This window comes from Dermacentor silvarum, chromosome 3 (assembly GCF_013339745.2).
Source record: "Dermacentor silvarum isolate Dsil-2018 chromosome 3, BIME_Dsil_1.4, whole genome shotgun sequence".
NCBI classification, from domain to species: Eukaryota; Metazoa; Arthropoda; class Arachnida; order Ixodida; family Ixodidae; genus Dermacentor; species Dermacentor silvarum.
Window position 1 is genome coordinate 127,087,302 of NC_051156.1, and position 16,337 is coordinate 127,103,638.

At 47.8% G+C, this 16,337-nt stretch overlaps 1 protein-coding gene across 1 annotated transcript; it reads right to left on the bottom strand.

The window, feature by feature from the left end:
* Nucleotides 1-8,577: 8,577 nt before the first annotated feature.
* LOC119444759 (uncharacterized) lies at nucleotides 8,578-10,764 on the bottom strand. The gene has a single exon (XM_037709109.1). The coding sequence runs from the start codon at nucleotides 10,762-10,764 to the stop codon at nucleotides 8,578-8,580; it is 2,187 nt and encodes a 728-aa protein (XP_037565037.1).
* Nucleotides 10,765-16,337: the final 5,573 nt, after the last annotated feature.

Below are 16,337 nucleotides of genomic sequence, written 5' to 3' on the forward strand. Positions count from 1 at the left end.
TGTCCTCACTGGGGCACTACGGCGAGGATCGTGAGGGTGTCATGTCTCCCTCTCTCTGTCTCTCTCTCAGCGGCACCGTGCACACAATACGTGCAAGCTCGCCTGCCCAGGCGGTGTTCGATCGCGAAGGCATCCCTGCATCCACGGCGATGGCAGAAGCGGGAGGGGGGGGGGGGGAGGCTCATACGTTCTCGGGGAGGAGGGTTGGCGTTCGGCGCTATGTGACAGAACGCGAGCGCGCTTTCGTAATTTCCGAAAGGGCCTACGGCAGCTTCAGCCGCTTTCCTCCCCCCCCCCCCCCCCCTACTCCTCCCGGCCCGTTCGTCCTTCCACGCTGAACCAACCTCCTCTACTCGCACTGAGCTGCCTCTTCCTCGTCGCTGTTCTGGTTCCTGTGGCGCCTGCAACTAGTGAAAGCGTAAGGTGGTGGTCTTAGCGGCATCGGGAGAAGTGGAAGGTGGAGGGGGGGGGGGGCTCGGTGGTGGAGGGCGACTGCGCGTCGAAGATGGCTTTTCAGATATCCCGAGCCGCGTCTTGAAGCTGCCCTGCCCGGTTCGCCGGCTATGCGGGGATATTTGTTGCGCTCGGAGAGCGTGCCACCCCGCTCTCATCGGATACCCCCCTAGCGCCATCATCGTTTTTCCCTTCCTCTCATTTCGCTTTCGATCCGGGTTACGGTTGCAGAGAGGGTACCGGTGAGGCGTCTGTGCGAGCTGCGCCGCAACTAAAGTTGGCCGCGTAGGTTTCGGCATTTCTGTACCGTCGCAGTTATAGCGACAGGCCTCTTGGGATAATTTTAAGCTATTTCTTTCACTCAGCCACTGCTTGTTTGTTTATTGCACACCGGTGGAATGCCCAATTTGCCCCGGCCGAGAGCTTTTCTTCGACTTTCGAACGCAGTTAATTTTCTTTTCTCAACTTGCGTCATTTATCGACACAAACAAACAAACTTACCAACAAACTAGATAAACACATTCTTAATGTGGCCAAGTTGATTTGCGTGGTAGCATTTGTGATGTTATATGACCCCTGTTGGTCTGTAGGTTGAATTAGGTCCTTCGAGAAGACAGGCGAATACATGTCGGAATAAATTATTGGTTGTGGCAAGAAGGCCAATAAGTCCCTGTATTATATTGCGTTTGTTAACTTCTCATTGATGCATTAGCGCAGGAAATCACCTAGGTTTTATTCAACTAGCGTCCGCAAAGCATTTTCATATGATTATTACCGGTTACGAGGAGCTTCCGAAATACACAGTGCAAGCACGATATGATCGTACGAGAAGAAAGGTCAGGAATACTCGGCGAGTCTTCGGAACCGGGAACCTTTTCGATAGACGTTCTAAAATTCAGTAGCATGAAATAGGACTATTACCTAAAAATGCCGTTCGGCAAGTTATCCCAATTTTCAGTATTAACAACTCACTGAAGTTAAAACGAAGGTATACGGCTATGCTTCACGATCTGTGGCATGCTGACTGTGCGCTTTACAAAATTAGAAAATCCATGCAGACAACCACTCAAAACTTTTATAAGGTTCGCCGACAGTAGCTTCAGCTGGTCATAGAACGGCGAGCACCTCAGTTAATGGTTTGCCAGAAGCGCATGTTTAGCAGTTATCCGCAATACAGCCAATGTCGTGCGAATTCTAATTTTCTGCGCATAAGATTAAAAGAGCCTAATTGCATCTTATTTGAAGGGTATTACAAAACCGGAAATTTTTATTAACAGACATGCAATGGTACGATTCAGTAAAGCGACATCACTATATGCCCGTAACTAAACAAAATAGAGTTGCCTTAGAAAAACTTGGCGGCTTTTAACTAGACTATTTCTTCTGGAAAAAGCCGGCAGCGGTTTCACTGAGCTACAGCACTGTACATTATTACCGCTGCACAGCAGTGTAGATGCTGCCTACGACGGAGAGAAATTCGTTCATGATCTTTTCAATATAAGCTTATGTAGGCCTTAATTTCTATTATTCAAAGGTAAGTATTTAATTAATTATATTGATTGCATGACATTATATTGTTTGTGGACACGCGAATATAAACAGAAACATCTACAACAGCTCCAACTTCCGTACAATTCGAGCGGTTACTCACCCAAGAGCGTGCACTGCACTTTGAATGTATGAAGGCCTTTCTTTCATTTAGATTTTTTTTTTTTCGTCGAGCCTGCGTGGCCTTCTTGCGCTTTCTTAGGGCTTCACCGGATAACCTGGCACCAGGCGCATGTGCCACCTCACCAGGTTTCCATCGGACCCATTCCCAACTCTTGGCGTCACGTGTGCGGTGATCCTGCGAAGACTTCGTTCTCGCAACAGTGGCCGCGGTTATCTGCGCGTGCTGCATACAGCAGAGCCGCATTGAGTGCGTGCGCGCCGTTTGCGTGTCGGCGGTGTAGCCGGATAAGATGCGACATCTGCCGTGGTATTGCGTGAAACACGCAATCTGCGAGCCCGTCGGCTTCCTGACGGCGGAAGTGGAAACCACCCACGGAAGCATCCTGAGCGCATAGCTACGCCGGACAAGAAATGGGGTTCGCTTCGAACTGCTTAAAATGAAAAAAGTGGAACGCCGTGAACTGGAGCAGTCAGGATAAAGAAATACCTGAGAGGAAGCGACGTTTCGTTGTAAGAAACACTGTGGCAACTTTCCGTAGCAAAGGGTACCGATGTTGGTAAGAGTTGCACTTCTATACGGACAATGTTCTTTCGCAGGTATCAATCTGCTGAGGTCGTTCAGAAGCGAACGTTTCAAGCAGTCTCATCTAGTTTGGTTTTGTTGTCGATCTAGACAAAAAATAAAGAGGGCGAGAGAGAAACGTGCACTGTGTGCTCGTGGCATTGACCTTGCACATACTCATCGGTTCTCCGTGAGACTTATATGGTACATTCGACTGATCGAAATCGAAAGCTTAGAACACAATGTTTGATTGCCTGGTTCATTCTGAGCGCTGTGCTACAGCTCATAGTGCTCGGAGGAGCTCACACTTGTAAGTGCAACCGAGATCCACAGAATCTCGATAACGAGGCTCTCCGATTGCTCTGGGAGCACGTGGCACGTGAGGAATATCGAGAGGGCGTTACTGCAAACGGAGTTGGAGCGGCGTTGTCGGAACCAGTTGAATGTACCAGGCCACGACGTGTTCGGGGCATGCACACTTTTAACGCGAAAGCGTTAAGGGCCCCGTGTCGCAAAAAATCCGGCGTCGGCGACCGCGGCGTCGGCATGCAATGTCTGCGGGTGGCGGAGAAAAATCATCCCCAACCACGCAGGCCCTCTGAATATATTTAGGTAGATGTATATGCCACGCCTTCTTATATGACATGCGGTATATGCGGGTTATATTGGCACACCATTCTAGCATTAATGTCGCTCATACCTTGCCCTGCATTCTTGGCAAAGCTATTCCTCGGTATTTTGAGAATGACGATCCACAAACAAATACCATGAAACAAAACACCCACAGCGCATGCCTTTTATGTTAAATCTTCTCAGACTGAAATATTAGAAGTACGAAACAAAAACGGTAACCTGAAAATTATGCAACTTTTTTGGCGCGGCTGTGCAATACCTCCGAGATCGCCCCACGCAAGAGGCCGCGTTTCTACCAGAAAGCTCGCCTTCGTGCATCGCGTTCGCCGCCATTGTTTCCCGGTAACCATTAAGGTTGCTTAAGCTGCAGTTGTCGGGAAGCCTGAGAAGCAGTCAGGGATCTTTGAATGCTATCGCGTTCCACTCATAAAAGCGAAGCTTAAGCGTCCTCTAAATTTTTTTACAGAGAAGGTGTTTAAGCCAGCCGTAATTTGTGGTTCGTATTAAGAAACTGCCGCGCCGTAGCCATGGCAACCAGGCGACGATACTGCTGCTAGAACACCTGGCACAACCTCATGACGGCTGGGGCAACCTCGGCGCCAAGCCATGCCTACCAGCTGTGCACTGCGCATGCGCTAACATGCTGTGTTAGCTGGTGTGCGGGGTGACGCTCAATTAGATGTCATAGAATTAATATAACCAACTCTAGAGGACAGGCTCCCCATAGCGCCCATGTATTGAAATCGGGAACCGGAAGGGCGCTGCCATGTTGCCACCCTATGCAGGCGTGCAGGCACACGCGAGATGCGATTCAGACTGAAGCGGGCGATTAACTCGATCCCGAGGTTCCGTCAGTATGGTAGCGCCATCTATTTAAGGCGCCTGGAAACGCAGCCTTTCAGACACCGTAAATTTTACATCAACATTTTCTAAATAGCCATCCGATCTTTCTGAAAAATATACGGAATGAATTTCAAACGTTGTCCGTGTCTACGTGCTATGTGTAAGTGCTTTCTTTTGCATATTATTTTGAATATTTTTTGTGCTGCAAGAATTAGTCGTAGCAACATGGCGGCGCCTATGGGGTTCCCACTTTTTTCGTCCAGCTTTTCCTCTAGAGATAGTATACTAACTCTATGGATGTAGTTGCCATGCGATGCCGCAGCTGCTAGAACACCTGGCGCAACCTCGTGACGGCTGGCGCAACCTCGTGACGGCTGGCGTAACCTCGTGACGACTGGCGCAACCTCGTGACGGCTGGCACAACCTCGGCGCGAAGGCACACCTGCCGCCTGTGCACTGCGCTTGTGTCAACATGCTATGTAAACCGATGCGCGGGGTGACGCTTTGCGCGGCCTAGTGCAAGCTTTCGCCTGTATAAGCGAGTTTTGCAAGCCTCTTGCCGTATACCGCAGCTGTCACAAGGTTCTGATGGTAAAGATGTCGGTCAATCCTACCTGGGAACCTCGACTTGCTCCGTCCTTCGATAACAGAGACCTATACGCGGCGATGAGCAATGGTGGCTTGGTTACGAACCGGCTACACCGCTTCCGGATTCTCCTATGGTGTAGGAACTGCTTAGTCAGAAGAAACAAACGGAGATGCCACAAGAAGAGCCATTATAGAGCTAGATCAGCGGGAAGAACTGGTGGAAGCCTTCAATGGCGATGACGAACCAGAAGAATATCCGACGACTACTCTGCGAGACGACTTCGACGATGATGGCGGTGGTGATAGCTACGATGATGACTACTAGATACCAATAAAGACTTCTCTCTCTCGCAGTCTGGAACTCTTCGTCTCTCTCTGATTAATAAAAATGGCGAGAGCTTGCAATAGGCCGCGCAAAACTCAAGACACAGCGAAGCTGGCCGATTGATTGCGTCATAATAAGCTAATAGATGCCTAGCATAACCAAGCTCAACTCAAGCGCAGCCAAGGCCTGAACCTAGACTACCAAGTTCAACCTAGCTGCACGTGTATAGGCCTAGCTACAACCAAGAGTCGCGATCAATCGGCCAGCTTCGCTGTGTCTTAAGCTTTGTGCGGCCTAGTGCAAGCTTTCGCTTTTTTTATAACATGTACTATTACTGGCTTACCACCCAATTTTTCTCCTTAACAAATAGAATTCTGGACGTCCCTCTGTGCCAGTACAGCATCGTCACAAAACACCTAATTATAGGTTCTCCAAAGCTTCAACGTTAGGGTTATTCTGCAAAGTAGAATGTCGTTAATGTGATGGCAGGTTTATCCTTGGTTCTCACCTCCTGCCTTGCCCAAAATTCTAACTTAAGAGATTGTTTTTTCTATTTGTGTATATATAGTTTTCGTGGTTTTATGCTTGTGGTGAGTTGTAGCAAGGGACTGGTTCCGCTTGGCGATAGAGACCAGCAATTCCTCATTCGTCCGCTTGAGCGTTTCAAGCAATGCCACTGTGATATGTTACAGTACCTCCAGCAAAGCAGTGTCTTTCATGATCGCAAAAAGAAGACGTGGAGCTTATATCCGCCCTATAACCGATCGTTCTGAGTTTCATTCCGTAACCTCGCATTCTAGAAATCTTAATAACTAATTGAAGAGCACAATCCGCTTTCTAAAGTACTTGAATTTAGGATGTTGGAACCCATCCCTACAAACAGAGGACAACTTTATTACAGTGCTGACCCTGTCTTCTGCACAAATATGCAATTTACGCATTTCTTGCTCCGCATGCGGCTTTATGAGACTTTTTTAATACACGCCTTGCATTTATCTTGTAGATACTTTACCTCTTGTTTTTTTTTCTTGCGTTATTTACGAATGCAAACGCATAACTTTCTACATACTGGTCGGCTTGTCGGGTAATAAAGCTGCAGCCTCAAGCATGCCGTGTTTCTTTATTCATTCTAATCCTGCAGCTTCTCGACATCATTAACTACCAGTCAGCAAATGACGTCTGGTACCGCTAAGAATATCGCGGACCAGCAAGATGTCAGAGCGCTTTACAAGTTCTAATAGTACCGCTTACAGTGAGATGGAGAGAGAGACAGAGAAATTACATAAAAAGGCAGGCAGTGTTTCCGGTTTGCTATCCTAAACTGGGGGATGGGTAAGGGAGAAAAAAGACGGTAACATTGCGGCAAGCACGCGATGGAAAAAATAGAGGAGGTGGGGAATCTCTAGAACAGCTATAGCCTTTCCACACGTGTCTTCAATTGTGCTCTATAGGCCCATATAAACGAAAGTATGTGATCTCTAAGAGCAATCAGGGGAACAGTGCATACTATGTATGCACTTGAGATAGCTCAGTGAGGTAGCAAATAGTTCGGTTTACGAAAACGCATAAAAAATTATTTGTAATTGTTGCTGGCGCGTCTGCACCCAAAAATGCTCGGACTGAAGAGAGCCTATTTGAGCACCACAGTTTTGTTTGTTTGTTTGTTTCTTGCGTATCTTTTCCTTGATGCATTCGCCCCAGTGAAGAGGAGGCAGGTCTGGCACCGCAGCTTCTGTCACTCACCTTTTATTCCATTGTCCTCATGCTTATGCGGAAATCAATGATAATCTCCCAGCGATGATCCAATGTATTATTGGTATGAGTTTCTAAACCTTTAATTGTAGCTAATTTTCGTGCTTATCACATAATCCTGCTTGGTTTCTGTGCAGAATAACGGTGAGTAGTATTCTAATGCGTAATGTGTAAATTACTGGCTAATAAATAAATGGTAATGGTCTTCGAGGTAATGTTTTGGTGTGTGCATCTTACTTCGGTAGACTTGCAAAGAGAGAGAGAAGAGAGAAATTCAGAGCCCTTCCCCTGTCGAGGAAATGGGGTTAAGCGAAGCTTGTGGCAAGACGACGCTTTCGCAAGCGTTCCGCTTCGTTTGCCCTAAGCTCTGGGTCGGCGGCTCTTCGCTGACGTTTGGCCTCAACATCGCGCTCCCGCAAATCGGGGTCCGCGGCTCCTCGCTGACGTTTCGCCTGGGCTTCGGACGCCTTCACGCTCGAATTGGACAACAAGCTTCGCTTACACCCATTTTCTCGACAGGGAAAGAGCTGGTCATTTTGTCTCTTTGGGTCCCACGTGGGACAAGGGTAGTTCAAGGCGGCATTACAGGTCCCCGAGCCCACAGGGGTATGTGCCATTGAGCTTGGACTCTTTCTGCACTATCACCAGGATTGACCCACTTGACTGTTCCATTGAGCTTGGATCCTTTCTGCACAATCACCAGAATAAACCCACTTTTTAGCGTTACACCACCACCACCACCGCCGACACTTGTGAGCCTATAAATCTTCGCTTAAAAACGGGGGAATTGAAACAGCACTCAGTGAAACATCGCATTTTGTAAAACGCTCAGCCAGCTTAGGAGTCAAAGTGAAAGTCAGAGAAACGACACAAGTAGATTTTGATGAACAGTTTATTTTGACGAGATGAGAAGCGCGAAGGCTGCCTTTTTGATGAGGCTATAAATAAGGGCGAAGACTCTGAGTAATGACAGGGGCTCCCATCCATATGATTGTGAAGTGTGATTCCTCGTAGTCAGCCGCGGAACTCGCACGAGCGGCAACCCGCAAAGAAATTACGCCACATAACAGCTCCGAAAACACGGATGAGATCATGGTCACGTTTGAACAATCGTAGGGACAACGACGTACTGCACTGTCACTTACCCACAACTTATACACCAATAAAGAAAACCCTACCGACCGACTTGATTAGCCCTGTGAAAGCGAAAAGTACAATGATTACAACGTGACACCGACCTTCCAGCGCAGTATTTTTGGTACCCAAGAACCTTGTTCCGAGTTATTAGAATGATAATCCCTGTATACTACGCGCACCCACCGCACCCTTGACGCGGCACTGAGAAATAGCGTTGTGCTCTGGTACTCAAACGAACACGTTGATCGCACTTTAGTGGCAAGAAATAACTGCGAGACGAGGGGAACGACTCCTCTATATTGATGAGCAGTAGTTAGGCGCGATGCGTTTTTGATGCCACTGCATGTTTAAAGCAAAGCGCATCTGGAGTTGAGTAGTGCACGGTATTCGTTCCACAAACAGCAGCCTACAGTTAAAGCTGCCCATCAGCTGACCTGTCACAATCGTTCGTTTTGAGTGCGCAGCGAAAGAAAACAGTAACATTTGAACATTAGCGCATTACAATTACCGTTCCTCCACTACGGACTTACAATAGCACAGCTGCGCTGTCGAGACGGAACACTAATGCAGTTCACCTTATACCCCCAAGAAAGCCGCAGAGCAGTCTGCAATTCTAGTAGATCACCCGTCCTTGCATGTCAATAAGATGAGCTGGCGCTTGTGGCGCGCTCTGCGCTTGGTCTTCACCTCCGTCTGAGCCGTCGCCTTCACCCATTGCTAAGGACACCATCATGTCATCAATGTTGAAGGACGGCTGGGATTCGGCATCTGCTTGTGGGTCAGCGAGAGCAGATGGCTCTTCGATAGGCGCTTCTTCGGCTTTGTGAAGTTGCTCCAAGATTTCGAGAGCACTCTGCTGGTCACTCAGGGAGCCAGGAAGACCGAGAGACCCCTCGTCTTGACTTGGCGTGATGTCAGATGCCGGCTTTGCATTGGGACTGTCCTCTGGACCCGTCTGAGACGCCTTATCCGGGACAGCTGTTTCGGCGACAGATGACTCAGCCGCTACGACAGCTGGTGCCACCTCCGAATCGAGGCCATAGTGAAGAGGTTTCGCTGGTACAGAGTCAGTGTGAGGTTTTTTCATTTGGTCTGCTGATGGCAAGGCAGAGCCAGTATCCGAGGGAGTTTGCACACTCGCGGGAGAGACAGATTGCTCATTCTGTGGAACATTGTTTTCGCCGGGATGGACAAATTGAGAGTGTTCAACGTGGTGGCCTTCGTCTTGTTCCTCAGGTACATCGGGAAATTTCAGTTCTGGGTTCACAGAGGGCTCGGTTGATACATGAAGGTGTTTAGTCGTATCCGGCACGGGCCGCATGGTAGGTTCCTTCCTTCTACCGACGTCGAATTCGTCGTCTGCTGCGTAGTGCGGCGGCACTGGCGACTCCCTTTGCCACTGCGGCGTGGGATCCGTAGATACAGATGAGTCAAGAGGCATTGCTGTTGTTGTAGTTTTCCGGAAAGGCTGGAATGTCATTCGCCTCCTCGGCGGGAAAGGCGGGGGTGCTCTGGTCGACGGAACCGTCGCACTCGTCTTGTGTTCATCGTGGTACGTAGGCGTAGCCGTCCGCCGGCTCGGAACGGTTGCCGGAGAAAACCTGGAGTGCTGAGGTTTGCTGTGCTGGTTGGACAAAACCAGGGCGTCTGGTAGATACAGGTTCGTCGGAAATGACACAGTAGGCGCGGTGGTCGCTGCCTTCACTGTCTGCTGTTTTGGTGGTTGCGGTGCGTGTTCATCAACACTGGGAACAGCCGCTCCCTTTTCGGCCGTCACAGCTGCTTTCGATTCTTGTGTCGTAGTTGGCGCAACTTCCGTAACAGTAGTGTCGAGCGACACGCTAGGAGCTTCAGTAGTAGATGCGCTCGGCACGGGCGGTGGCTTTGACGAGGATTGTAAGACGGATTCTTCACCTACAAGTTCCTCAACGGCGTGCAACAGAACAGGCTTATTCGGCAAAGCCTCGGAAACCAGTTCCGGTACCTGAGGAGTCGCTGTGCTCTTTGGGACGAATGGAAACACGGTCGGTGTTTGGTGAGTCGCTTTCGTCGAAGAGTATCTTGGCGGCAACACTGTCGACAGTCCCTGGAGTGCTTCGGCCTGCGTTACAGCAGGTGCAACGACGACCTCCTTAGCTTCGTCCAATAGAGACGGTGCTCCGACTGCGATCGACTCCGCGGCTTTGCTGCTCAAATACGCTTCAATCTGCGGCAATGGAATCGCGGGCCTGGCTGCCAGGTGCTCGCTGGACGAATACAGAGGCTTGTACACGGGCCGCGAGCGAGACCTGACCTTCATCATGACACCTTCACCGGAAGAACGCGCCTTCACCACATGCGGTGGAAGCGCTCGCTTCTCGGCCAAGTGGTCAGATTCCCTGTACGAGGGCGGTCGCTGCTGCCCGATGGCTTCCTCGGAAGGCGTGGAATCCTTGGAGCCCAGCGAACGTCCCACCTCGTAATGCTGGTGGCTGGACACCCGATTATTGCCAGTCGACTCAGGTACGGCAGCGAGATCGACGCTGGCATCACTGGTCCCGTCCACGTGCCCGGACGAGCCGACCAGGTCACCGTCTTCGCTTGCGACTATAGCGGCGATGGAGTCGCGGCGCGCGCCCGACATCGGGAAAGACGAGCCTTCGAGCGTCCTCAGCTCCTCCCGTAGAAGCCTCGCAAGCGTTTCCTCGCGAGCAGTGTGGTCGCTCTTGGCGCTGCTTGTACCGCCCGTGTCAGCAGGCCGGCCGGAGGCGCGACTCGCCAGGCACACGAGCACCAGGAGTGCGGCGGCTTGTCCGCGCATTTTCTGTTGAAGAAAGGGGAAAGAAAAGTCAGACATTCTGATTGACAAGAATTAAGGCCGGCAAAATAGTGACCATTTGCACTAGGGATTTCTGAGCGCGAAGGAATGCAGAGAAACAGAAGCAACAAAAGTAGTCAGAAAAGAGAGCTGGAGATGCCTTGTCCGGCGCTATCTTAATTTTACCTTTCGCCCAGCAATAATGTCGTTAATTCATGGGTGGTGACCATATTCGCAACACGTCCTTCTTCCTTCTGATTTCTTTCCGTCTTTCCGCTTGCCGACGTGTAGTGTAGGTACCCGGGCGCGACACTGGTTAATCTCCTTGCCTTTCCTTCCTATATCTGTCTCTAGGTCTGAAGTATGACCTCTTTGTAGTAATTCTGGCACGATGTGGCGTACCACAGTTAATATCCTAAGAAAAATTAATTCGTTATATTTCAAGCCTTTTTGCAAAATCAGGACTATCGGACACCATCATCATCGTCATCTTCATCATCAGGAGCAGCACAGGACGAAGGCCTCTCCCAGCTTTCTCCGATTACCCTGTCTTGTGCGAGTTAATTGCAAATTGCACCTGCAAATTTTCTAATTTCACCACGCCACCTAATTTTCTGCTATCCTCGACTGCGTTTTCCTTCCCTTGGTATCCATTGTGCAACTCTAATGGTCCACCGGTTATCTGCCTTACGCATTACCTGGTCTGCCCAGTGCCATTTTTTTCTCCTAACGTCAATGAAAATATCGGTCATGCCCGTTTACTCTCTTATCCACGCCACTTTCTTCCCGTCTCTTATTGTTATGCCTAACTTTTTTTCGTTGCATCACTCTTTGTGTGGTCCTTAACTTGTTTTAGAGCTTCTTTGTTAAACTCCAAGTTTCTGCCCCATATGTTAGCGCCATTAGAATGCAATGATTGTAAACTTTTCTTTCCAATGACAGTAGTAAGCCCCCAGTCAGGATTTGGTAAAGCCTGCAGTATGCACTTTAAGCCCCGTTTATCCTTCTGTAAATTTCCTTCTGAAGATCTGCTTACCCTGTGAGTAATCGACGTACATAAACGTTGTCCTGCACACACTCTGGAAGCTGACTGGCGGTCATGAATTCTTGTTCCCTTGCGTGGTTATTGAACATTACCTTTGTCTTATGCATAATAATCTTCAACCTCACTGTTTCACTTTCTTGGTTAACGTCCTGAATCATTTGTTGCAATCCGTCTCCAGTGTTGCTGATTAGAACAATCTCATCTACAAATCAACAGTTGTTGAGGTATTCGCCGTTGATCCTCACTCCTTAGCCTTCCCAGTCTAATAGCTTAAATACCTGTTTAATTAAGCATGCAGCGGTGAATAGCATTGGAAAGATTGTGTCCCCTTGTCTGACCCCTATCTTGATCGACATTTTTCTACTTTTCCTGTGGAGAAGCATCGTAGACGAGGAATCGTTGTAGAATTTCCCAAGGTATTCACGTGTGCGTCTTGTAGTCCTTTATTCTGCAATGCCTCCATGAGTGCTGGTATCTCTACTGAATCAAATGCTTTTTCATAATCTATAAAAGCCATGTGGAGAGGTTGATTGCACTCCGCAGATTTCTCCTTTACATGACTGGTGACATGAACGCGATCCATCGTAGAATATCCATTCATGATGCCAGCCTGTTCTCTTGGTAGATGGAAGTCAAGTGTTGCCCTTATTCTATTGGGAATTATCTTGGTGACTATTTTATATAATACTAAAATCACGCTAATGAGAATATTATTCTTAAAATCTTTAACATCGCCTTTCATATGGATTATTATAATGTTGGAATTATGCCAGCTCTCTGGTACACTTTAAGCCGTGAGGCAATGGGTATGAAGCGCCGCAAGCTTTTCCAGCATAATATCTCCTCCAACTTTGAATCAATGTACTTTTATTCCGTCATCTCTTGCCACATTTGCTTGGGAAATGTCTTGCAATGCGCTGTTAACTTCATCGTTAGTACACAAAGAGCCCCTGTATCCTGTTCATCACTCCTTTCAATGACGGTTGCGTGGCTGCTCTGGGTGCCAAGGAGTATAAAATTATTGTGCTGTTTTTACTATGTCATAGAGAGAGAGAGAGAGATAAATGAGATCGGAAAGGCAGGGAGGTTAACCGGAAGGTAGGTATCCAGTTTGCTACCCTGCACTGGGGAAGGGGTAAGGGGAGACAGAAAGATAAAGAAAAATGCACACACATAGAAAGAGAGGGTGATCAGAAAAAACACACAAACACACGCACACACACAAAGGAACTCAGGAGAGAGATAAAACTTTATTTTGTCCATGATGGGGTCTGGGGGCGGCGGGGGTTGGGAGACTAACCCCCAGTGTCACAGTCGTGACACTTGCTTGCTCAATTTTCCAGACGTTATTATTTCGATTATCGCTAACTTTCTTCTTTATTATCAGCTTTGACATTTGCGAATTCTGTCTGATCTCTTGAGTTAGGCGCTTTCATGCATTGTCGTTACATGGAAGAGCTTCCTACTGGTTGCATTGGTGCCTTAAGTCTCACTTCAGTTGCTGTTTTTGAAATCCGTCTAGTCACAGTTTCATTCATTACCTCACTGTTATCTTCATCTTCCTGCTCTAAACCTGCATATTTCTTTGCGAGCAACAGCCTGAATTTGTCTGCTTTTAGCCTTACTGCGTGTAGGTTGGCCTGTTTCTTCTTGACATTTTTTCTCTTTCTCTCTTCAGGTTGCGAGCAAATCTAAACCTCACCAACATATCATCGCTTCCATTTACCCTACCTAATACTTCTACACCTTGCACTATGCTGGGATCGGTAGAGATTATGAAGTCTATTGCATTTCTTGTTGCTCCATTAGGGGCGTTTCCAGGTCCATTTCCTGTTAGTGCACTTCCCGAACAAGGTAAAAGTTTAATCTTTTCCACAAATTCTGCCAACAGGTCTCCTGTACAATTCCTAGAATCGATGCCGTAGTTGCCAACTGCTTGCTCCCCAACCTGTTTTTCCCCCACTTTTGCATTGTAGTCGCCCATGACTACAGTATACTCAGTTTGCACCTTTCTCATCGCTAATTCAACAACTTCACAAAACTTCCATTTCTTCATCATCATGACAGGAGGTTCGAGCGTAGGTTTGTATAGTCTTTATGTCATATTTACCTTTATTCAGATGACTGCTACCCTCTCCTTGATGCTGTAGGTAATCATCGATGTTGCCCACTATATCCTTATGAATTAGAAATTCTACCCTATTCTCTCTTATCTGGAAGACCTCTGTATCGGAGATCGTGGCCGTTAGTCACCCCTGTACTAGTCTCACCAGTTATTCTAACCTGACCCATGCCAATAATATACCAGGCGATGCCTGATAATTCCTGAAAGAGCCCTGCTAAGCTACTTTCGCTCGAGGGGGTTCGCGTGCTCAACTTTTTCAGGTTCAGGAGCTTCGCAGGACCTTAAATAAAGTTCTTTGTCTGTCTGTCTATGTTTTCAGTGGCGGCCTATCTCGTTCAAGAGATTCTTAGCACCCTCTGCCTCGTCGCAGGTCTGACCGCGGCCTTCGTCAGGTGCTCCGCAGCCGCTGGGGCCTAAGGGCCACGGGTTCATTGCAAAAGTCCGAGGGACGTAGGGGTTGACTATTGCATCAAGGATATCAATTACAGTTCTGGTGAAGGAGTGTGTTTGAATTCTGGGGTTTTACGTGGATAAACCACGCATGATTATGAGGCATGCCGTAGCGGGGAACTCCGGGTAAATTTTGACCACCTGGGGTTCTTTAACGTGCACCCAGTGCACGGTACACGGGTGCTTTTTTGTATTTCGCCCCCATCTAAATGCGGCCGCCGCGGCCGGGACTAATTAGCAGTTGGTCGAATATTATCCATTGTGTTTCCTTCCACATGCCCATTAAGAATCTAAAATATTTTACAAAATTGTTCGCGCGCATGGAATACACAAGAAAATTAACAGAATTGTAAATCACATTGAAAGGTCATCAGCTCACTTGTTAAGTATGTATTTTTTAATACAACAGAGGTTCCACCACCTGAACCTGGAGAGGAAATTAGCAGTCGTTCCACAACCACAGACAATTCTAACCTACAAATCTCAATAAAATCACCTGAAAGAGTTCCTAACATGGAACGAATTAATAAGAAAGAGGAAATCCGAAGTTCTAGTTCCTTCGTGCTTATACCCAACGACTCGTTTATTTCTTCCAAGTTAAAGCCACGAGTTCGTAGGAGTTCTACCATTACAGAAATCAGCACCGATTCCCAAAGTGCATACCATTACTTCCTTCAAGGCATAGTGACTAAAACGGTCACACACATTTTACAAAACATGCCTTCGCTTCCCCATCCGGTGACCATCACGTGGGTGCCTGTGCATGAGTTTCCAGGGGAACGAGCGTGTTAATGCGCAAGTCCGAGGTCTTTCCCTCCGGATCCCGCACGACTACTCACCCAACCCCATGGAAAAACCAGGAGATAGGATCTACACCTACCACCAGATTACCACGTAATATAGGAAAGGTATACGAGATTTACCACCCCCTCACCATTCCCTTACTCCCCCTCAAAGTTAAATCTGGCGCCAGATCCAGACCAAGGCACTCATTTCCCCATATCTGGCACATTTATTTTACTCTGGCCTCTATAATCCACAATGTACCACCTGCCTAGCACCCCGGTCCGATCTTTTCCACTATTTGTCGAGCTGCCGCAAGCCCATTGTGGTAGAACCGATTCCCAACCATTCCTTTTCCTCGTATGAGGTCACTTTTCGGGCCACTTGCTCGGATGACCAGCCATGGCTGGTGGATTGGGCCTGCCTAGAGATGTCGACCAGGGGGCTCCCGGACATCTAGGGGCCCAAGCACATCTAAAGAGTTCAAATAAAGCTTTTTCCCTCCTTCCATCCAGTAGTAGTTAATCGCGGAAGTGCCTCTTCTACTGCAAGGAAAACTGAACACGACGTTTGTTTTTAGACTTTGACTGAAATTAAAATGCATACAATATATTCCTCTTTTGCACTGAAAACTATGCGTTTAAAACAGCTCCTAAAGATTTCTAATCACTCCAACTATTGAAACACTGGTTACTTCATAACGTTTTGCGAGCGGCTTTTTTTTACTCTAATCACGGGTGCATTCGGCATTCTACCAGCACTGTAGCCAATTAGTTTGTCTAATCGAACCAAAAATCAATTTCTTTTTGTGATAACTTCGCAGAGCAGTACAGATCATCGTTGTATTTTGCTCACTAGACACATCAGATGGGACGAAGTAACCATTTTATTAATATTTTACTTAACAAATGTTCGCACCTGATCACTACAGTAGCATAATCAGTAGTCGACCAAGAAAATACGGAGAGACCACGGCTCACGGACATGTGTATTTGTTTGTTCATTTGCCGCCGAGAGTGGCTCATACCCACTAAGAAACATTGGCCAAGAATCGGGGGATTTAAGAAAAAGATAATACGAGTCTAAAAATACGCACTATTGAGAAATCTTGAATAGCTAAAAAGAGTGCAGTCAAGTAAGATTCAAGAATTTGGCAAGGAGATCGTCCTGATT

What these genes read in the sequence shown, in the direction of transcription:
- LOC119444759 (XM_037709109.1), bottom strand. Translation starts at nt 10,764, where the DNA reads ATGCGCGGACAAGCCGCCGCACTCCTGGTGCTCGTGTGCCTGGCGAGT.